The sequence below is a fragment of the Kogia breviceps genome, chromosome 3 (genome assembly GCF_026419965.1).
Source record: "Kogia breviceps isolate mKogBre1 chromosome 3, mKogBre1 haplotype 1, whole genome shotgun sequence".
Classification (NCBI taxonomy): domain Eukaryota; kingdom Metazoa; phylum Chordata; class Mammalia; order Artiodactyla; family Physeteridae; genus Kogia; species Kogia breviceps.
In genome coordinates, this window is record NC_081312.1 from 42028749 (window position 1) to 42052850 (window position 24102).

Below are 24102 nucleotides of genomic sequence, written 5' to 3' on the forward strand. Positions count from 1 at the left end.
AAATGAAAAAGATTTTGATTGTAGAGATTAGAGATTCTTTTCTATATCTCCAGTTGAATAATTTCACCAGTAGCTCCACCATGAAACTGTTCAATGCATAGAGTTATACCAAAAACGTTATAGAAGGAGGTAGTATATGGTAGTCTGTGGACATTCTGAACACTGCCATAGCAGAAAACTGTACTTCTCTAGGCCCAGTATGTACAGGTTTTAAAAATGTATCATTTCTGATTTAGTAAACAACTTGCAATATTTCAATTTAATGGTGGAAAGTGCAAAGAAGTTTGATAATGCTGTTTTAATAACTCATAGAAAGCATACACATAACACCTAATGAATTCATCTCTTTATTGCATGTTGCTATTTTAAAAAAATTTACAGTCTCATAACACAACATTTTTTCTTGGTACTATAACAACAGTCCCGCGCCTAAAGACTAAGTGGTTCCAACTACTAAGCTAATAAGATACAAGACATACAATTAAGTTTACAAATTATAATGCTTTTGCTTTTTGGCATTAATTTAAAACAAACAAACAAACAAAAAACGTTTAAAATACACACCCAAGAGAGGAAAAAGTGGCTACTTACACCAGCACCAATCTAAAAAGTAGGTTTTTTTTTCAACAATGGCACATGGAATTACCTGCACACAGCTTTCGGGGAAAGAAACGAAAAATGGAAATGGCAAAGAAGGCATACCAGGATGGCCATATCAAAATGAGGATGATGAAAAAGGGCGAGAGGAACATGCTACACAAACTTGCTCCTTTATGTGACTCTCCCTCCACTTGTCCATTCCTTAAACTGTAAAACAAAGCCATTTTCAAAATACAGTTCCAAACTTGAGCCAGATCAAATTTCTCCTGCTCTAAATAGAAAATATATATAGAGGCACTTTAGTTAAGGAATAGACAAACCCACTAGCACATCCCACTCCTCCTCACCTCCAAGCTTTTTTGAGCAAAGTCTCATCTGCACCTTTAATGTGGTGTACTTGCAGACCTTGGTACGTAGGAGCTGGTGGGAGCGTGACATCTGCTGTGTATTTGTGACTGCTTTATTTGCTAGAGTCATCCACATAATGTGTAGAAAGTTGCTAAGTTTGCAGTGAGGGGGGAAAAATGTAAAACCACGGCTCTTGCCAACTCTTAGAGCACTATTTCACAGCTTTCATGTAGCGCAGAGACCTTGCCATCTGCGCTAGGCATTATAGTTTATACAAATTATTTTTAAATAGCACAATTCCTGTACAGCGCACACATCGGTATTCTGTTTGCCCCTTAACTGTCCCCGTTAAAGCATAAGCTCCTTGGGGGCAGGGGCTCTGTCTTGCTTACCACTGTAGCCCTACTATGCCTGGCACATAGTAGGTGTTTCAATAAATATTCGTTAATTGACTGAAAAACTCAATTTAGTGAGTAAATAATGTTCTAGTGCAATAGGACAAACTACTCTCTCCACAGGAAACCCAACCACAACAGGATCGATGGAAAGAAAACAGAGAACCTTAGCTCCCCCTCCCCCACTACTAATAAATAAAGCAAAGCAAAAAAAAAAGTAACAGTCCTCTTTTATATATCATATAATTTAAGGATATTAAGAGTTGGTAGGTTAATGGTAAGCATCTATATTTTATTTTCTAATGTTCATTGTTTTTATTCATTTCTCCCTGAGAGCTTTATCTTTTGGACTGAAATTTTACAGGTAGCGTTACTGACACACAATTTAAAATGACAACATATAAACAGCAAACCACATCAAACATACTTAGAGATAAATAGCTCTTGGCATCTCTGTTGGTGGTGTTGACATTTTGTGCATTTACTAAATGTCCTTTAGTCCAGACCTATATTTACAGAAGATGCAGCTTGTCCTACAAAACAGAAAATAGAAAAAAAAAAAAAAAGCACACCATAAAATTTTTTAAAAAATAATTTTTATCCCTTCAGAGAATTCCTCCTTGTAGGTCTTGGGTGGAAAATTTTATTTTTAAAGTTTATAGGTTTATATTGTTAGGAGAACAAGCAATTATTATGGTAATTGTGTTCTTTAACAAGAGCATGGATTGCATTTAGATAGTGTTCTTTCCAAAAGCAATGTAAAGAAATTATCAAAAATGCTTGGCAGAGAACTCGATGAAATTAGGGGGGAAAAAATTGATGTCCAAGTTTTAAACATATAAAAGAACTCTGATGGACATTCTACATAATTCAGATTGTGTGCCAGATGTTCTCAATAAACATTTATAGACTGCATCCCCACACCAATGTCAGAAATTCTAAGCTGGTCCTATCAACTACTGATGCAATGCACCAGCATCATACTGTCAACTATCAAAAACCATTTTAATTCTATATTTTTCCAACACCAGTTTCACCAGTGAAAATAATTTCAAAGTATATCAAGCTTGGAAACCATAAAATATTTCTCAAGCTTTATTTATTTATTTTTTGTTTTTCTTTTTTACTCTAGGGAATGTCTCTGTATCTCTTTGAGGAGATAGTATTGTGCTTCTCAACAGTCATGGTGTTCAGGGGAAGAAGATGAGCCACACTCAATATGAATGCATACACAAATGGGTTCTGAGCACATACATAAACATAGATTTTTTTTTTTTTTAACCAAACATATAGGTCTCCAGACAACTCTCAGATTTCTATATACATTTCTTCATATATACACACACATACATTTACATACACACACATTCACTCGCAGATGAAAGGAGAAATTGCCACTGTTTGGATTGCAAGGCAGTGTAATGAAAAGTTCTAGTCACTTCAAAGGGCCGCTAATAAGCTTTCTAAAAAAGTATTCAAGGGAAATTAGAAATTAAGTTTTGTAACCGGTCTCTCTCGGCTGCTGTCCGTCATCTGGTTGGTAATGCGCTTGCGATTCCGTTTCAGTTTAGAAAGGTCTTTGTCAAACACTTCTCCTGAGCGCAAAGCGGAAACCAGGTCATCGAACTCTCCGCCTTCTTCACTGTTCTCTTTCGCTTTCCTCATTTTCCGTTCCCTTTCACGTTGTTCCTTGAGCTGCAAATGGAAAGTGACCTCTTAGAGAAGTGTCAAAATAATATTGTATTGAGTGGAGATGAATTCTGTGGAACATGATGGTGCTTCAGTCCACTGAGCCATGTTTGTTGACAGCTGCCATCCCCATTGGATGTCATGAGAGAGGATGACTGGGACATGAGGGCTATCAGAGAAGCAAGGAACAATGAAAAAAATGACCACCACTTTGTGATTAGACTCTTGCCGTCTAGAATCTGGGTAAACCCCATGATATTCTAGTTAAAAAGAGAGCAATTAAGGCTACTCATACTTCTATGATGGAATAAGAAAGTTATCACTATTAAATAGACCCCAAATATTGGTTTCTTTGATGGTATAGAGACACTAAAGCAAATGCTCATTAGGCCACGTTCCTGACATCAAAGGCTAAGCCTGTATCTACTTCGGATGGCTGGAACCTGCTATGCAAGAGTTACTAATATTAAGAGCCAAATAATACTCACACATTGTAGAAAATTTAGATATCCTTAAAGAATTAAGGATAATTTTTCCCCTTTTGTTTATCAAGAGATAACCACTGTTATCTAAGCTTTCTCACATCATTAAATATTCTTTAAAGACATGACTTTTAAGGACTGCATAAACAGTCCACTATGTAGCTATTACATCATTTAGAACTAATGCCCATTCGGTAAACGTGTAGATTGTTCCAGGTTAGGGCTTATCATAAAGACTGCTGCTCTCTTTGTGTACATGTATGATTATTTCTTTAGAATGATTTCTAAGAAGTGGAACTCCAGATCAAAGGAAGGGGATATATTTTTTTTAGGCTTTGGATATAGACTGCCACATTGCCCAAGAGAAACTTTCTACCAATTGAAACTCCCAGAAGCCTTCTAGAGAGGACTTTGATGCCCTCCTTCTTGCCAGCATGGCAGAGTGCCTCCTAAAAACCAAGGAGATGCAGCAACAGAACTTTCCGGGGCTGGAACTGGCCACCCACTTACCTGAGCCTCCATTCGAGCTCGGCGCTCCTCTTCCTCCTTCTTCTTTCTCATGTTTTCATTCTCTTGTTTGGCTTCTGACACAGCCTGAAGAAACTGATCAAAAATGCCAAAGAACTCATCTGGCTGTATTTTGCCAGCCTCTTCCCCAAAGTGTTTCACTGCTTTAGTAAACTGGAAAAAAGAAGGTTTTAAGAAGTTCAGTCGTCCAAGAGAATGCCATGATCACATAAATATCAATCTCTCTCAAGGGGCTAAAGGTCAAATTGAGTCAAATATAACGCACTGGATTTATCTTCGGCTGCTGAACATGTCTATCAATCGCTTCTAAAGGAAAAAATGTAATACTCCACGACTTGCGAAACCATTTATCCTTGTCCACCTCATTTCTGCTTAACATCTATGATTATATCCTATGACTCTTTATTAACTAAACAGTAGTAAAAACAAGAAAGCAGACTATCACAGGGCAGAGCACTCAGGACATAAAACTAAGAGCAAACTCAGCAGGGGTAAGGAAACTTGTACTTTTAACTTTTCTTTGAAGTAGTTTAGTATCATTTATTGGTGCCATGTGGTTAGTATCAAAAGCATATAGGATACAGTGTTTCTTAGCTGCTTTTACTAACCATAAATAATATTGGTATTACTGTACTTCCTGGGCCTCAATTAGAAAACACTCACTGATTATGGAATCATTAAGGCAACCCAAAATTCATAACTGAGAATACAATTTTATTCTAAATCCTTTGTTTTAGAACCCCTTTCAAGGCAAATCTTTTAAAAACAGATAAACTGCAAAATGTTAAGGGCAAATTTTTAAAAATTAAATTAAAAAATATATAGGGTAACAAAATAGCACAGCCAGTCTTTTTAGTTTTAACATTTGTTTTTAGTTCTTCTGGTTGTTATCTTCACAGTCAAGTTGTTTTTTAGAACTATATCTCCTTCTGTAAGGATCTAATGCTATTACGTCTAAGCTACAACAGACAGTGTTTCTAACTTCAAGGTCAAACAAATTCTTACTCCCTATGCCTAATCAACTACTTCAACATTTCCAGATCTTTCATTTTCTTCACAGTTTGAAACTCTTAGGTTGGGGAGGACTGCATAAATACTTCATGGTCTAATTGCTTTTATTTTTCTTGCACTACTTGTCTTTAGTATATTGTTAAGTTTTCCTGACATTTTGGCTATCCTATCTCTGTAAAGTAAATATTTTCAACATTTATTCTTAAATAAGACAATTTTCAATTGTTTTATATATATTTTCAATTGTTTTATATATATATTTCACATCTTTAAATTTATAATAATGCTTTTTTACCATTCTTCTCTTCATCGAGGTGTTCTCAATCTTTTACTTATTTGGAATTTTTTTTTATTAGAAACTAAGCTCTTTAGGGAAAAATACGACATTCTTCATACACCACATGCAGCGCTTCAGTTGCTCCATGGTTTTATAAGCTAATTTCTAAAAGTTCTGGTATGAACAAAACAGCAACAGATAGCCTACAATTGAGTTTCTAAAACATTCATGTTCAAGCACTTCAAAGCCATACTGAATGATCTTTTTATCTAGGAATTCTAGTAATGATGAAGTCATGTATATTTTAGTCTTAGAAATCTGAACAAAACTAGTCCCAGACTAAAGTTCTCACACTAAAATTGAAAAAAAAAAAAGTGTATAAATCAAAAATTAACTATTCAGTTGATTCTTAGAAAAATGTTTGAGCCCGTGATGAAGTAGGTACTGTATTGCCTGGACTGAGGTGGGGGCCATCACAGGGGAGGCTGCTGACATTAGTTCACTGATTTCAATCAGGGGTACCAGGGGCTGGACCTCTAACAGCAGTCATTCAAACATATCTTGTCTTCCATTTATTTAATAACATTGGAGGTGGGGTTTCACGTTGAGATTAGCTAGTGTATCTTAACACAGTCTACTTCTGAACTTTAATGAGTATGTGTGTACACTTACATATACAATCATCCATATCTACAACTGAACAGGGGACCACAGAAAAATGAGATTCATTACTCAAGTTTCAAAGGAAAGATTCAAGTTAAAGCAAGAGTGTTGTCACAACTGAGAGATGAGCAGTGTGGAGGAACTCAGTAGGGTGGATAGCAGCTTAATGACATTTGTTAACAATGAGAAGGGGATAAGAGAATGTGCACATGTATATGAATGTGTATGAATTTTGGAAGAGGAAATAACCAGAGAGAGACAGAGAGATGGGGCAGGGGATTTTAAGGGGTTGGTTATTTGCCAATGAAAACTCTTCCCTTACAGGAAAACAAGATCTTTGTAATAGCAAAATTCATTTTTTTAAAAAGTCTTATTAAAAATATGCCTTTTGCAATGAGGCTCTGAATTAAAGTGCCTATCATTTAGTAAGTTCTTCTAGAGATTTAAAGAGGGAATATCCTGCCCTCCTAAGTCTCTATCTCAGGTGAGCATCTTCAAAGTTTCTGAAGCACAAGGCCTCAGTCATACCTTCATCTCACATTTCATCCTGCCCTTGGTTTTCATAATCTACTCTTTTCTGTTTCCCAGAGATAATTACTTTGATCCAATAACAATCAAGAGAAAAACTATCAAAGTATTTAAAACTGTCAAAGTATTTACTTGTTTTACACCATTCAGGTACTTCAAGGTCTTACTAACCTAAAGGCCAGTTAGATAGAAAGCATGTGTTTCAACTGATCACAGTCCTAGAAATGAAAGTATACTTATAATATCTGAAAGTACCAGCCCTGTCAAGCAACTCTCAGTGCGCAAGGGGAAATTTACCAGTTCTTTAGCTTCTGCTAGAAGATCTTCAACATCAGAGAAGCTGAAGCTGGCTACCGTGATGAACTGGCTGACAACAGACACAAACTTATCTCCAGGCCTTGAGGGCTGAGACTTCTGATATTCCAGCTCCTTAAACACAGGAAATGGATAAAGTCAATGTAGGCTTCAAACACAGACACCCCTTTGTCTCATTTTCCTTATGCCTCAAATTTAATAAGTCAGAATGGCAAACCCATCAAAACTAGTGTAAAACATTTTATGATAGTCCACCTCCCATAGCCAAGCCCATGTGTCCACACACAGTTGCAAAATGCAATTTAACCAGTCATCTGAGTACTTTATTGGTGTGATTTTGTATACTGGCTTTAGAATGTAAGGAGATTAGCACTGGGATAAAATTAACAGAAGTTAAATAATGGAGAGCAAATTGGATTCAAAAGTTGTGTGACTGAAAGCAAGAGAATTTGATTGTTGATATTCTGTGCTCAGATCTCTGGTACTTTTGATTTTTTCCATCTCTGCCAAGTCTACTTATTTCCTAAGCTGTGATATCTAGGTCAGTAGAATTTCAACTATAGCATTTTGCACCATAACGCCATTTTTCTTCTCATCCATACCATTTGGATTTTGTGAGCAGACAGGTAGGAGTATTAGTGTCTCATTAATCATCCATATTCTCCATTACCATGGTGATAAACACAGATTACTCAAATCAATTTCAATAATAATTTCAACCATTGCCAGATGCATTTTCTTATTTCATCCCACAAAGTCTCTATGAGTGAGGCATTATTATCCCAATTGTACAGACACATAAATTGAGGTTCAGAGGGATTAAATTCTTTGCTCAAAGTCAAGTAGCTGATAAGTGATAGAACCAAAATTTGAATTCACGTCTGCCTGACTCCAGGGTATCAGTGAAAACTACTGACCTAATCTGGATCTCCATTTTCTTCCATACCTGCTTTGGCAGAGATTCTAACTAGCAGGATGGTAGAGGTCACAGGCTAGGGGTTCTGATTGAGTTCTATCACTGACTTGGTACTCATCCATGGCAAGTAGCCTGGGCCTTAGTTTCTTCACTCATAAAAGGAGGGCAAGGAGCTTCAAGATTGTGGAAGAGTAAGACGTGGAGACCACCTTCCTCCCCACAAATACATGAGAAATACATCTACAAGTGGAACAGTTCCTATAGAACACCTACTGAACGCTGGCAGAAGACCTCAGACCTCCCAAAAGGCAAGAAAGTCCCCACGTACCTGGGTAGGGCAAAAGAAAAAAGAAAAAACAGAGACGAAAGAATAGGGATGCGACCTGCACCAGTGGGAGGGAGCTGTGAAGGAGGAAAGGTTTCCACACACTAGAAGTCCCTTCGCGGGCAGAGACTGTGGGTGGCGGAAGGTGGAAGCTTTGGAGCCACGGAGGAGAGCGCAGCCACAGGGGTGGGGAGGGCAATGTGGAGGGCAAAGCGGAGAGATTCCCGCACAGAGGACCGGTGCCGACCAGCACTCACCAGCCCGAGAGGCTTGTCTGCTCACCCACCGGCACAGGCGGGGGCTGGGAGTTGAGGCTTGGGCTTCGGTCGGATCCCAGGGAGAGGACCGGGGTTGGCGGTGTGAACACAGCCTGAAGGGGGCTAGTGCGCCATGGCTAGCTGGGAGGGAGTCTGGGAAAAATTCTGGACCTGCGAAAGAGGCAAGAGAATTTTTCTTGCCTCTTTGTTTCCTGGTGCATGAGGATAGGGGATTAAGAGTGCCGCTTAAAGGAGCACCAGACACGGGCAAGAGCCCCGGCTATCAACGCGGACCCCAGAGACAGGCATCAGACGCTAAGGCCGCCACTGCCGCCACCAAGAAGCCTGTTTGTGAGCACAGGTCACTGTCCACACCTCTCCACCCAGGACCCTGTGCAGCTGCCACTGCCAGGGTCCCGGGATCCAGGGACAACTTCCCCGGGAGAATGCACAGTGCGCCTCAGGCTGGTGAAACATCATGTGGGCCTCCGCCGCCACAGGCTCGGTCCGCACTCTGTACCACTCCCTCCCCGCGACCTGAGTGAGCCAGAGCCCCCAAATCAGCTGCTCCTTTAACTCTGTCCTGTCTGAGCAAATAACAGATGTCCTCAGATCACCTACACACAGAGGCGGGTCCAAATCCAAAGCTGAACCCCCCGGGAGCTGTGTGAACAAAGAAGAGAAAGGGAAATCTCTCCCAGCAGCCTCAGGAGCAGCGGATTAAATCTCCACAATCAACTCGACGTACCCTGTATCTGTGGAATACCTGAATAGACAACGAATCATCCGAAATTGAGGAGGTGGACTTTGGGAGCAAAAGATATATATCTTTTTCCCCTTTTTCTCTTTTAGTGTGTATGTGTATGCTTCTGTGTGTGATTTTCTCTGTATAGCTTTGCTTTTACCATTTGTCCTAGGGTTCTGTCCATCCGTTTTTTTTTTAACTTAAAAAGATTTATTTCTTAATAATTATTTTTTATTTTAATAACTTTATTTTATCTTCTTCCTTCCTTCCTTCCTTTTTCTTTCTTTCTTACTATTTTTTCTCCCTTTTATTCTGAGCCATGTGGATAAAAGGCCCTTGGTGCTCCAGCCAGGTGTCAGGGCTGTGCCTCTGAGGTGGGAGAGCCAACTTCAGGACACTGGTCCACAAGAGACCTCCCAGCTCCACGTTATATCAAACAGTGAACATCTCCCAGAGATCTCCATCTCAACGCCAAGACCCAGCTTAACTCAACGACCAGCAAGCAACAGTGCTGGACACCCTATGCCAAACAACTAGCAAGACAGGAACACAACCCCATCCATTAGCAGAGAGACTGCCATAATAAGGCCACAGATACCCCAAAACACACCACCAGATGTGGACGTGCCCACCAGAGAGACAAGATCCAGCTTCATGCACCGGAACACAGGCACTAGTTCCCTCCACCAGGAAGCCTACACAACCCACTGAACCAACCTTAGCTACTGGGGGCAGACACAAAAAACAATGGGAACTATGAACTTGCAGCCTGTGAAAAGGAGAGCCCAAACACAGTAAGTTAAGCAAAATGAGAAGACAGAGAAACACGCAGCAGATGAAGGAGCAAGATAAAAACCCACTAGACCAAACAAATGAAGAGGAAATAGGCAGTCTACCTGAAAAAGAATTCAGAATAATGATAGTAAAGATGATCCAAAATCTTGGAACTAGAATGGAGAAAATACAAGAAACGTTTAACAAGGACCTAGGAGAACTAAAGAGCAAACAAACAATGATGTACAACACAATGAATGAAATTAAAAATTCCCTAAAAGGGATAAATAGCAGAATAACTAAGGCAGAAGAACAGATAAGTGACCTGGAAGATAAAATAGTGGAAATAACTACTGCAGAGCAGAATATAGGAAAAAGAATGAAAAGAACTGAGGACACTCTCAGAGACCTCTGGGACAACATTAAACGCACCAACATTCGAATTATAGGGGTCCCAGGAGAAGAAGAGAAAAAGAAAGGGACTGAGAAAATATTTGAAGAGATTATAGTTGAAAACTTCCCTAATATAGGAAAGGAAATAGTTAATCAAGCCCAGGTAGCACAGAAAATCCCATACAGGATAAATCCAAGGAAAAACACACCAAGACACATATTAAACTATCAAAAATTAAATACAAAGAAAAATTAAAAGCAGCAAGGGAAAAACAACAAATAACACACAAGGGAATCCCCATAAGGTTAACAGCTGATCTTTCAGCAGAAACTCTACAAGCCAGAAGGGGAGTGGCAGGGCATATTTAAAGTGATGAAGGAAAAAAACCTACAACCAAGATTACTCTACCCAGCAAGGATCTCATTCAGATTTGATGGAGAAATTAAAACCTTTACAGACAAGCAAAAGCGGAGAGTGTTCAGCACCACCAAACCAGCTTTACAACAAATGCTAAAGGAAATTCTCTAGGCAGGAAACACAAGAGAAGGAAAAGACCTACAAGAACAAACCCCCCAAAATTAAGAAAATGGTAATAGGAACATACATATTGATAATTACCTTCAATGTAAATGGATTAAATGCTCCCACCAAAGGACACAGACTGGCTGAATGGATACAAAAACAAGACCCGTATATATGCTGTCTACAAGAGACCCACTTCAGACCCAGGGACACATACAGACTGAAAGTGAGGGGATGGAAAAAGATATTCCATGCAAATGGTAATCAAAAGAAAGCTGGAGTAGCAATTCTCATATCAGACAAAATAGACTATAAAATAAAGACTTTTATAAGAGACAAAGAAGGACACTACATAATGATCAAGGGCTAGATCCATGAAGAAGTTATAACAATTGTAAATATGTATGCACCCAACATAGGAGCACCTCAATATATAAGGCAAATACTAACAGCCACAAAAGGGGAAATTGACAATAACACAATCATAGTAGGGGACTTTAACACCCCACTTTCACCAGTGGACAGATCATCCAAAATGAAAATAAATAGGGAAACACAAGTTTTAAATGATACATTAAACAGGATGGACTTAATTGATATGTACAGGACATTCCATCCAAAAACAACAGAATGCACATTCTTCTCAAGTGCTCGTGGAACATTCTCCAGGATAGATCACATCTTGGGTCACAAATCAAGCCTTGGTAAATTTAAGAAAATTGAAATCGTATCAAGTATCTATTCCAACCACAACGCTATGAGACTAGGTATCGATTACAGGAAAAGATCTGTAAAAAATATAAGCACGTGGAGGCTAAACAATGCACTACTTAATAACCAAGAGATCACTGAAGAAATCAAAGAGGAAATCAAAAAATACCTAGAAACAAATGACAATGAAAACACAACGACCCAAAACCTATGGGATGCAGCAAAAGCAGTTCTAAGAGGGAAGTTTATAGCCATACAATCCTACCTTTAGAAACAAGAAACATCTCAAATAAACAACCTAACCTTACAGCTAAACCAATTAGAGAAGGAAGAACAAAAGAACCCCAGGGTTAGCAGAAGGAAAGAAATAATAAAGATCAGATCAGAAATAAATGAAAAAGAAATGAAGGAAACGATAACAAAGATCAATAAAACTAAAACCTGGTTCTTTGAGAAGATAAACAAAATTGATAAACCATTAGCCAGACTCATCAAGAAAAAAAGGGAGAAGACTCAAATCAATAGAATTAGAAATGAAAAAGGAGATGTAACAACTGACACTGCAGAAATACAAAGGATCATGAGAGATTACTACAAACAACTCTATGCCAATAAAATGGACAACCTGGAAGAAATGGACAAATTCTTAGAAATGCACAAGCTGCCGAGACTGAACCAGGAAGAAATAGAAAATATGAACAGACCAATCACAAGCACTGAAATTGAAACTGTGCTTAAAAATCTTCCAACAAACAAAAGCCCAGAACCAGATAGCTTCACAGGCGAATTCTATCAAACATTTAGAGAAGAGCTAACACCTATCCTTCTCAAACTCTTCCAAAAGATAGCAGAGGGAGGAACACTCCCAAACTCATTCTACGAGGCCACCATCACCCTGATACCAAAACCAGACAAAGATGCCAGAAAGAAGAAAACTACAGGCCAATATCACTGATGAACATAGATACAAAAATCCTCAACAAAATACTAGCAAACAGAATTCAACAGCACTTTAAAAGGATCATACACAATGGTCAAGTGGGGTTTATCCCAGGAATGCAAGGATGCTTCAATATATGCAAATCAATCAATGTGACACACCACATGAACAAAGTGAAGAATAAAAACCATATGATCATCTCCATCAATTCAGAGAAAGCTTTCGACAAAATTCAACACCCATTTATGATAAAAATCCTCCAGAAAGTAGGCATAGAGGGAGCTTTCCTCAACATACTAAAGGCCATATATGACAAACCCACAGCCAACATCGTTTGCAATGTTGAAAAACTGAAACCATTTCCACTAAGATCAGGAACAAGACAAGGTTGTCCGCTCTCACTGCTATTATTCAACATTGTTTTGGAAGTTTTAGCCACAGCAGTCAGAAAAGAAAAAGAAATAAAAGGAATCGAAATCGGAAAATAAGAAGTAAAGCTGTCACTGTTTGCAGATGACATGATACTCTACATAGAGAATCCTAAAGATGCTACCAGAAAACTACTAGAGCTAATCAATGAATTTGGTAGAGTAGCGGGATACAAAATTCATGCACAGAAATCTCTAGCATTCCTATACACGAATGATGAATAATCTGAAAGTGAAATTAAGGAAACACTCCCATTTACCACGGCAACAAAAAGAATAAAATGCCTAGGAATAAACCTACCTAAGGAGACAAAAGACCTGTATGCAGAAAACTGTAAGACACTGATGAAAGAAATTAAATATGATATAGATAGATGGAGAGATATACCACATTCTTGGATTGGAAGAATCAACATTGTGAAAATGAGTCTAGTACCCAAAGCAATCTACAGATTCAATGCAATCCCTATCAAACTACCACTGGCATTTTTCACAGAACTAGAACAAAAAATTTCACAATTTGTATGGAAACGCAAAAGACCCCAAATAGCCAAAGCAATCTTGAGGAAAAAAACAGAGCTGGAGGAATCAGGCACCCCGACTTCAGACTATACTACAAAGCCACAGTAATGAAGACAGTATGGTACTGGCACAAAACCAGAAATATAGATCAATGGAACAGGATAGAAAGCCCAGAGATAAACCCACACACATATGGTCACCTTATCTTTGATAAAGGGTGCAAGAATATACAGTGGAGAAAAGACAGCCTCTTCAATAAGTGGTGCTGGGAAAACTGGACAGCTACATGTAAAAGTATGAAATTAGAACACTCCCTAACACCATACACAAAAGTAAACTCAAAATGGATTAAAGACCTAAATATAAGGCCAGACACTCTAAAACCCTTAAGGAAAACATAGGCAGAACATTCTATGACATAAATCACAAGAAGATCCTCTTTGACCCACTTCCTAGAGAAATGTAAATAAAAACAAAAATAAACAAATGGGACCTAATGAAACTTAAAAGCTTTTGCACAGCAAAGGAAACCACAGACAAGACCAAAAGACAACCCTCAGAATGGGAGAAAATATTTGCAAATGAAGCAACTGACAAAGGATTATTCTCCAAAATTTACAAGCAGCTCAACATAAAAAAACAACCCAATCCAAAAATGGGCAGAAGCCCTAAATAGACATTTCTCCAAAGAAGATATACAGATTGCCAACAAACACAGGAAAGAATGCTCAACATCATTAATCATTAGAGAAATGCAAATCAAAACTACAATGAGATATCATCTCACACCAGTCAGAATGGCCATCATCAAAAACTCTACAAACAATAAATTCTGGAGAGGGTGTGGAGAAAAGGGAACACTCTCGCACTGTTGGTGGGAATGTAAATTGATACAGCCACTATGGAGAACAGTATGGAGGTTCCTTAAAAAACTAAAAATAGAACTACCATAGAACCCAGCAATCCCACTACTGGGTTATACCCTGAGAAAACCATAATTCAAAAAGAGTCATGTACCACAATGTTCATTGAAGCTCTATTTACAATAGCCACGACATGGAAGCAACCTAAGTGTCCATCGACAGATGAAAGGATAAAGAAGATGTGGCACATATATCCAATGGAATATTACTCAGCCATAAAAAGAAATGAAATTGAGTTATTTGTAGTGAGGTGGATGGACCTAGAGTCTGTCATACAGAGTGAAGTATGTCAGAAAGAGAAAAACAAATACTGTGTGCTAACACATATATATGGAATCTAAGGGGGGAAAAAAAAAGTCATGAAGAGCCTAGCGGCAAGATGGGAATAAAGACACAGACTTACTAGAGAATGACTTGAGGATATGGGGAGGGGAAAGGTAAGCTGTGACAAAGTGAGAGAGTGGCATGGACATATATGCACTACCAAACGTAAAATACATAGCTAATGGGAAGCTGCCACATAACACAGGGAGATCAGTTCGGTGCTTTGTGACCACGTAGAGGGGTGGGATAGGGAGGGTGGTTGGGAGGGAGATGCAAGAGGGGAGAGATATGGGAACATATGTATATGTATAACTGATTCACTTTTTTATAAAGCAGAAACTAACACACCATTGTAAAGCAATTATACTCCAATAAAGATGTTTAAAAATAAATAAAGGAGGGCAATATACACATCATCATGGGAATCAAATGAAAGAAAAGCGGAAACTCTTATAAATCATGAAACTTGCTCTGATTAAAAGAAATTGCCACAATCCTAGTTGTTTGACCTGGAATGGGAGGGTATGTATGTGTGTGAGGTGCAGAGATGTGAAAGCAATTTTGAAGTGTTTCATGAATGTATAATTCCATAAGAATTCTGTCTTTGATACCTTCAAGCAATGTAATCGATTTGTGAAAAGAACAACTGGGTCACATGAATGTTTAGACAGATTCTTAACCACTGCGCCACCAGGGAAGCCCCTCTCCTGCTCTTTTTAAACAGCGACCCACCCCTACCCACCCTCCCCCAAAATAAGGGAAAAAAAGAAAACCTTACATGCTCCTTAATTTATTAAAAATAGAAAAGGTTAGACACTGTGACTCTAATTTTTATTAGAGCTATTTCTTTAATGAAGTCAACTACTTTCTATGGCACAGTTTTACGATTATAAGAAGGAGGAGGCGGGTCCTCCCTGGCGGCGCAGTGGTTAAGAATCCGCCTGCCAATGCAGGGCACACGGGTTCGAGCCCTGGTCCGGGAAGATCCCACATGCTGTGGAGCAACTAAGCCCGCGTGCCGCAAACGCTGAGGCCAGCGCACTTAGAGCCCATGCTCTGTAAAGAGAAGCCACCGCACTGAGAAGCCTGCGCGCCTCAACTAGAGAAAGAAAGCCGGCAACCAGCAACGAAGACCCAATGCAGACAAAATAAAAAATAGATAAATTTATTTTAAAAAAGGAGGAGGGTCCTCCTGGCGTTACTAATAAATGATCTGTGGGGCACCTTCCCGAGCTGCCTGCAGACCAGCCTTCTTCACCAAGTGCCAGGCCACAGCTCTGCTCTCCCGAGGGAGGCTTCTCACCGTGACCCGCCCCCCGCCCTGTCAGCAGCCCTCGTGCAGTATCCACGGGGCACTGCGCCCTCACAGTCTGGGTTAGTTCCACCGGCTCCACTGCCTCCGGCACCCTGGCCTGCTTTCCTTCCATGGAGCCGGGCCCAGGTCATCTCGTATAGCTGGGACAGCCTCCCTCCTCTGTACCTAAGTTCACCCTACCCTCCTTCTAAGCCACGGCTCAAAGTTCATCTCTTCCAGAGGAGAAGCTTCCTCTCACACACGCCAGCCATTCCTGAAGCCTCGGGCTAACCTAAATCCCCGATCCTCCTCCTCAAGGCACCTTTGTCATCACTTAGGAGGTGAACTGGACTGACTGCTCCTGGCCACTGTTAACACCTGGAGGGTAAGGCTTCTGAGTCATCGTGATCCCCTCGCCTTGAGAATGGACTGTACCCCCAAAGTGCTCAAAAAATACTCCCCAAGGGACCGACTCAAAGACAACAGAGAAGTTCCATTGCTCTGAAAGTAAACATCATTTATAAAGAGAACAGAAACACAGAGAAGACCCTGAAGACTCTCTAGCCAATCCACTTTCATGAGTCCTGCCTCACAGGTAGGAAAGTGGTGGAACTCTGGGTCCAAGTTCAGTTCCTGCTCTCGTGATGCCTCCCATGACATCCTGCCGCCTGCCACTGCATCACCAGGCTAAACACAGCCTGCCTTTGCTTCTTCGTTGTTGCATATTTTTTCTTTTTTTTAAAACAATACATGTTTATCCTGAGCATACCAGCATGCCAAGGCAACCAGCAACTCCTCCGCTGGATGCCATCACCAGCACCAGAGACAGTGAAGGGAATGGGAATTAGAACAAGAAACATACTCACCATCTCTACTGCTTTCAGGCCACTTCTCAAGGTGCTTATTTCTTTGTCCAGCTCAGTCATGCTGTTGTAAATGGCAACATTTTAGTAACCAACATGGGACTCACACTTATTGTATTAAATATATGATGAGTTTAAATATTTCATGCTTGGAAGTCCACACTACATTTAAAATGTTTAAAATTCCCTTCTGTGTTCAGATCCCACAGAAAGACAGCAACATTTTAAACTTATGAAATTTAGGTATGGAATGATTTTTTTTGTTTGTTTTCCACAGCCAGCAGGTATAATATTTATAGGTTAAAAAGGGCAGAATAGAAATATGTCATGTTTCAATCTCACTTAAGCAAATTTACTATAAGTGGAAATAAATTTCTTGCCATGTGTGGCTCCCTTTGGACAAGGAAAAGAAAGTTGATCCACAATCGTGTGTGTTGTGCTCTTCATTATTATTATATTGCTTTTCATGAATGCTCTGGTAGTATGAATATTACAAGGTGATGGCCTACATTTCAATCAACAGTGATTTTTCTTAAAGTTTCACTAATTAGTTTTCATTTTGATTGACTTTTTTTTTTTTTAAACAGAGTTTCCTGGGCTTCTCTCATAATACTTTTTATTTGACAGCTTTTAAACATTAGAGATTACAACTTAATTTTCACAGAGAATTCACATGTAAACAAATTCATTGACACTTCATTTACTTCAACATTTTAATTTCATGTCTTACATGGTACATTTCTACCAAACTCTACAGAGGGAAAAAATTAGCCTGCTCATCAGGCTTTTAAAAATCACTGCAAAAAGATGCAGTTTAAATATGTTTTTTCAAAAGGGGAGGGGGGGTATTTCCTGGTGGCACAGTGGTCAAGAATCCCCCTGCCAATGCAGGGGGCACGGGTTCGAGCCCTCGTCGGGGAAGATCCCACATGCCGCGGAACAACTAAGCCCGTGCGCCACAACTACTGAGCCCACGTGCCTGGACCCCGTGCTCTGCCACCGCAATGAGAAGCCCGCGCACCGCAACGAAGGGTAGTCCCCTATCGCCACAACTAGAGAAAGCCCGCGCGGGACAACCAAGACCCAACACAGCCAAAAATAAATAAATAAGGTTTTTTTTTTTTTTTTTTTTTTTTCGGTATGCGGGCCTCACTGTTGTGGCCTCTCCCGTTGCGGAGCACAGGCTCCGGACGCGCAGGCTCAGCGGCCATGGCTCACGGGCCCAGCCGCTCTGCGGCATGTGGGATCTTCCCGGACCGGGGCACGAACCCGTGTCCCCTGCATCGGCAGGCGGATTCTCAACCACTGCGCCACCAGGGAAGCCCAGTAAATAAGGTTTTTAAAAAGGCAGGGTGGGGGCAAAAGGAAGCAGGAAGAACAGCAAGGAAAAGTGCCTGCCCCTCATGAGGTCTCTGAAAAGTGGTGTGAAGTTTGTGGGTAAAGTTGAGTGACCTTCCACTTTATTTTTAGTTCCTTCATTTGCATAAAGACTGCTTTCCATTAAACGGTTGCTTGGTTTCTGGGAGTGTGTACACATGGGAAAATTACTAGCAACACTCTGACCTGCAGGACTTACATTTGCTTAACGATGTATCCTCATATCCTCATTCAACTAAGGGTGCTCCCACCTGTATTTTAAGAGAACCACCCTTTCCAACTACTAGTGAAACCACACTGCTTCCCTAGACTCTTCGTAACTGAGAAAATTAGGTTTTGTAGAAGTTAGAAACTGCATCCAGGAATATTCTGAAACAGCTAAAACAAGTATACAGTGACCCTTGAACAACACAGGTGTGAACTGTGCGGGTCCACTTATACACAGATTTGTTTTCAATAATTATGTACTACATGATCTGTGGTTGACTGAATCCTCAGATGTGGGACCATGGGTACTGAGGAACCCCACACAGGAAGGGTCAGCTATGAAGTTATATGTTGGATTTTCAGCTGTGCAGTGGAGATTCGGGGGGTGTCAGCACCCTTAACCCCCACCCCGTTCAAGTCAACTGCATATTCAAACTCATGTAACACATCTGAGTGACATGGATACTATTCAAACTTTATCTCATACACTGTTCAGGGGAAAGCAAACAGAAGGACCCTCTTCATGCAACGCTAACTATCTCAACGGCTAAACCACAGTCCAATGGATTTAAAAAACTGAAACAATTCACTCTAAGTACTTACTTTACTTTTGCTGCTTGAGGAATGTCCCGCAGCTCCTCATTTAGATTGACAACCTTGGGGTATTTATTTTCCACAATAGTTATGAGATAGTGCAAAAGTGTAATGTTCCTACAATTACAGAAGGAGAGTATTAAACATGGTTAATATCTGCATATGATTTGTATATTCAAGTGATTACTTCCATAAGAATGCTATATCCCTGCATTACTTTCAAAATGTGTAGGTTCCTGAAAGGCAGGAATTCTTAAGAGAAAGGGAGAAGAGGAGAGCCTTCATGGGATTTACAAAAATATATGTCAAAAGAAGCACACATCTTCTGAAAGGGAAGGGCAGGGGATAAGAATTACATTTTTGGACTATAATGGGGATCCTTCAAAATCTACATAATGCGATGGGTGATGGAAATGAGTCTGAACCACTGCCAAATGGGACATCCCTTCACAGTGCATCCACCCAAAGACGAGGCCTGCCCTGCAAGTTCCTAACAAGCAGGGTGGGGTGGGGAGTGAGGGATGTTTAATCCACTAGAGAGGACAGCTAATTTTCAAGTCTGAAAGTACAGAGCAGCAACTCACTGATGAAAATTACTGACAATTCTCATTTAAGGGTTTCTTTCGACTGGGTGATAACATTTTTCCTTTCTGACTCATTTGTTTTGCTCTTTCCCCTTCTGACCTCATTTGTTTTGCTGTGGCAGCAAAGGATGGCTGGAAAGTTAGAATGCCCCCTACTTCAGGGCAGGACCTGGAAATGGGCCAGGACTGCCATCATGGATAGGATACCTTCGCAGCCTAATTTTAGCAACACTTCAGCTCCTAACTGCACAACCAGCTCCCTCTTTGGTGGTGACAGGGCTGAATCCTGACTGACCTGGGTTGAAAAGGCGGGCATCTGATAACACTATCTATGAGGCCACGCTGTGGCAGTCTGGTCCCCTGGTCCCCGACTCTGATGCACATTACAATCACCTGGACCCACCTGAGATTCAGTCATTGGAATGAGGTGGGACCAGGTGTGGGTATTTTTTAAAACTCCCCACTGAGACTAACAGCCAAGATCAAGAACCACTTACGCTATTGAAAGTTAGCATAATCAGGAGGACACAAAGGCATTTCTTTAAAAACATTTCCATAATTTTTAGGCAGTTTGCTAATTCACAAGGCTAAGTACCCACCCCCCCAACAAAAGTAAAGCAGAGCTGCCAAACAATTTTTTCCCCATAGCAACGCAAACCATTTCTGGTTACCCTTGCAGCTTCCTAGAAGGCTATGCAATCCTATTCCTCTAAGTCAACTGGCCCACATGGAAAAAAATTTCCCCTTATTTTTCCTGCGCTAATAATTAGAAAACCATTGCTCAGCAAAGTAAAACAGTGGCTAATAGTTCTGGCCACTTATTTTGCAGGTGTTCAGCTGTATTGTTCCACTTCAATTTTGCCTCTCACAGAATCTATGCGTCTGCCATGTGCCAGCTGCATGAGACGCAAAATCCCTAGCGACCATTGCGAGAAAGAGTAATGCCATTTTCCTTCATTATTTCAGAGAAACGCTTTGTTAGAGAAATTTATTTAATTAACCATATATGCCTTTTTAGTGTAGAAAGACTTAAAACCAGATCACATTTGGATAGCAAACCACATTTGTTTGCTATCCAAATAACACCTCATATGAGTGAATATAAATTCCTGAATAATAAAAACAACTGAACAGCCTCACATTTGACTACTCTCTGGTCATTACCAGAAACAAGCCTTTAATGCAGAGTGAAGAGGGAGAAGAAGAAGAAGATCAGAAATGTTTTTAATTTATTGTTTTGAAAAGGCTTATTGTGTATTGGATAAATTTTATATCATTGACTAGCAGATAATCATGTAGTAAGTGCCAGCTTATCAGTAAGTTGGAAGGTGGGGGGCAAATGTGTGTGTGTGAGTGTGTGTGTGTGTGTGAATGAGGGGACAGAGAGAGACACACAGAGAGAGAGAGAGAGAGAGAGAAAGAGAATAGGACTGACTGGTGGTGAGGATTTCCTTCCTCCCCAACCTGCAAGTCCAGTTGAAGAGAATACCCTTCCTTAAAAGACGGCTGCTCTTTATATGCAAGTAAGATGCTGCAGTTACCTACTGCAACCTCCAAATAAAATCAGTCCGTTGGTAGAGGACAGCTGTGGGCAGACCACTAGAACAACTATCAAATACCTGTAAGGCCATACACCTTGCTGGTTGTGACCTCAGACAAGCTAAATGAGCCACCTGACCCTGCCTCAGTTTCTTTATCTGACAACAGGCGATACAACACTTGGCCTGGGGACTTCACAGGTTGTTGTGACAATCAAATGTGAATGGGCTCTGAAAGGATCAAATGCTTATATTAAAAATAAGGTGGTGTTCAGAGAAAACCATAATTCAAAAAGACACATGCACCCCAATGTTCACTGCAGCACTATTTACAATAGCCAGGTCATGGAAGCAACCTAAATGCCCATCGACAGACGAATGGATAAAGAAGTTGTGGTACATATATACAATGGAATATTACTCAGCCATAAAAAGAAATGAAATTGAGTTATTTGTAGTGAGGTGGATGGACCTAGAGTCTGTCATACAGAGTGAAGTAAGTCAGAAAGAGAAAAACAAATATTGTATATTAACGCATATGTGTGGAACCTAGAAAAATGGTAGAGATAAACCAGTTTGCAGGGCAGAAATTGAGACACAGATGTAGAGAACGAACGTATGGACACCAAGGGGGGAAAGTGGGGGTGTGGGGGTGGTGGTGTGATGAATTGGGCGATTGGGATTGACATATATACACTGATGCATATAAAATAGATAATAGAACCTGCTGTAGAAAAAATAATAAAATTCAAAGGAAAATAAGGTGGTGTTGATAGAACGTATCAGCTGTGCTTTGTTAATCTATTTCTACACGATGCAAAAATAAGGTTTAGCCCCACAACTGAACACACTGCTTGTTTCTTATACGATGGATTCAGGATTGCCATAATGCTATGCTTCACTAACCCTATAGAAAATATAGAGTAAAAAGTCTCGCTGGTTGGGAATAATTAGGGTGAACAGCCTATACTTCTAAAAATAATTCGGGTTACAGACAAGTTTACCTTAGAAACAAATTCCTTCCAAGTCAGTGGGAAACACAGCTCTCAGGGAAGCTAGAGTTAATATGCCTAATGCCCTTACCTGGAAATGACACTAGCACATTTTCCCCTTCTGGTGTCTCTAACAGGAATCTGTTCACCTAAAACACACTTTCTAGGAAGCATTTTAAGGAGTCTTGGGATGAGCAGCCGAATACCAACAGCCAAAATGCATTTATACATTGTCATTTTTTACTACAGCTGCTACTTTCTAGGTACCAAGGAAACCATAACCTAAAAAGCCAACAAACTTCACATTCTGTCATCAGCTGTCAGTTTTTTATCTCTGTGGAGGAGTAGTAATTAGGAGAGGTCGTGAGGGGGCTACTAGGGTGCTGGTAAGGTTCTGTTTCTTGAACTGGGCACTAGTTATACAGATGTGTTCAATTTGTGAAAAGTCATCAAGCTGTACCTTTACGGTGAGTGAACCTGTCTTTCGTGTATTACACTGTAATAAGTTTACCCAAGAAAACCCCAAACACAAAAAACTTGGACTAGATGATATCCTTGTGGAATGAAAATGAAGGATAACTGGCCCAGTGGGAACTTGGGGATACGTGTGGTCATGAGACAGGGAGGGAGGAGTCAGTGGAGAAGGAAAGAACAGGAGAAGGAGAAGTGCAGACCAGACACTTGGCGATGAGGAGGCCCAGGAGGACCAGAGGGTACAAAGTTTAGCCCCGACCTAAGCTCCCAGATCTTCCATACTTACTTATCGATACTGGATTTTGTGTCAGCAATCTTATTTAGGCTGGATATCTTGAATCCATATGCATTGCCTCTTTGGCCTTTATTCATGTAATTTCCAAATGCCAAAACCACTTCTAACAACTGCTTCAGGGCGCTGCTCCTAAACACCTCTTCTGAACCAGAACGAATTGCTTCAAAACAAAATACATAAAACTATTACAACAAGACTTTTCAATGATACCCATCCTAAATCCACACACCTGATAACAGATACTGAAGATGTAAGATGGGGCTGTTAGACTACCAGGGAGCACTTTCAGAAAACCTTTACCAGAAGCCAAGAGCAAGGGGGCAAGGAGAGCCAGCTCAAGTTGTTCAAGAGACCCAGAGACAGGTGGCACAATCCTAGACTTTCTCAGTCTTTTTCTTGGCTGACTCACCGACCATAAGCAGTCAGAAATACATAGAGCAGCAATTGCATTTTCCACATTCCTTTGCAAACCCTTTCTTGCCTGGTGTGAGTCAGATCACAGGACAATTGATCAATTCCACTGATAGAAAAACTGGGCAAACGTGTGACATGTCACAGCTGGCAGGTGTCATCAGGACCCGAAAGTCAGCCTGCACTCTGTGGCTGTGCTCTTCAGTTGCCCACATTTCAAACACCTAAAAATTCAACAGCCTCAAAATCAAACCATATATCAGCCTCAAATCTTCCCTCAGAAAAATCCAGTAAGGCCCCGTTAGAAGAAAGCTAACTGTAGGTTTAATGCCAGTAGCAATCAAATAAATTCCTCACCAATACCCAGATAGCAAAAGCCCAGTTCCGCAGAGGAGTCCAGGGAGTGTGCTGTGAGTTCCAGAACCCAGGCTAGGCCATCAAGCCAAGGACAGACCTTAAGTAATTATCTGCCAGAATTCCAACAGATTTCAAGCAAAAAAAAAAAAAAAAAAAAAAAAAAAAATCACCAAAGGGATCCAGTTTGCTATATGCACTTGCATTGCACTTGTAAATGGGCACTTGAGATGAACATCATTGCCAGTCTGGGCAGCTTGACTTTACCTTCTACTTTGGGTTTCACTTCTGCCACACGCTCTGCAAACTTCTTTTTGAAGTACAGCGACTGCAATCTTTGCTGATAATGATTAATTCTGTAAGAGCAAGCATCGACTAATGAACATGTACTTAATACACCTATGTTCACTCAATGAATATGGGGGCGATGGTACCTTAGAGCACTCCCACCCCAACATGCACACACACACAGAGTTCCTCTCCTGGACAGGAGCACAGGGCC

General features: G+C 40.4%; 1 protein-coding gene across 6 annotated transcripts in view; it reads right to left on the minus strand.

Annotated features, from left to right (window-relative positions):
- Positions 1-334: 334 nt before the first annotated feature.
- DAAM1 (dishevelled associated activator of morphogenesis 1) overlaps positions 335-24102 on the minus strand; it is a 175795-nt gene continuing 152027 nt past the window's right edge. For all 6 annotated transcript variants that reach the window (XM_059059651.2, XM_059059648.2, XM_067028409.1 and 3 more), the window contains 7 exons: positions 23868-23956; positions 22827-22995; positions 18962-19069; positions 16778-16838; positions 6819-6950; positions 4025-4195; positions 335-3038 (listed from right to left, as the gene is read on the minus strand). In XM_059059651.2, coding sequence (XP_058915634.1) covers positions 2829-3038; positions 4025-4195; positions 6819-6950; positions 16778-16838; positions 18962-19069; positions 22827-22995; positions 23868-23956 — 940 coding nt within the window. In that variant the 3' untranslated portion in view covers positions 335-2828. The remainder of the gene's footprint in view (positions 3039-4024; positions 4196-6818; positions 6951-16777; positions 16839-18961; positions 19070-22826; positions 22996-23867; positions 23957-24102) is intronic.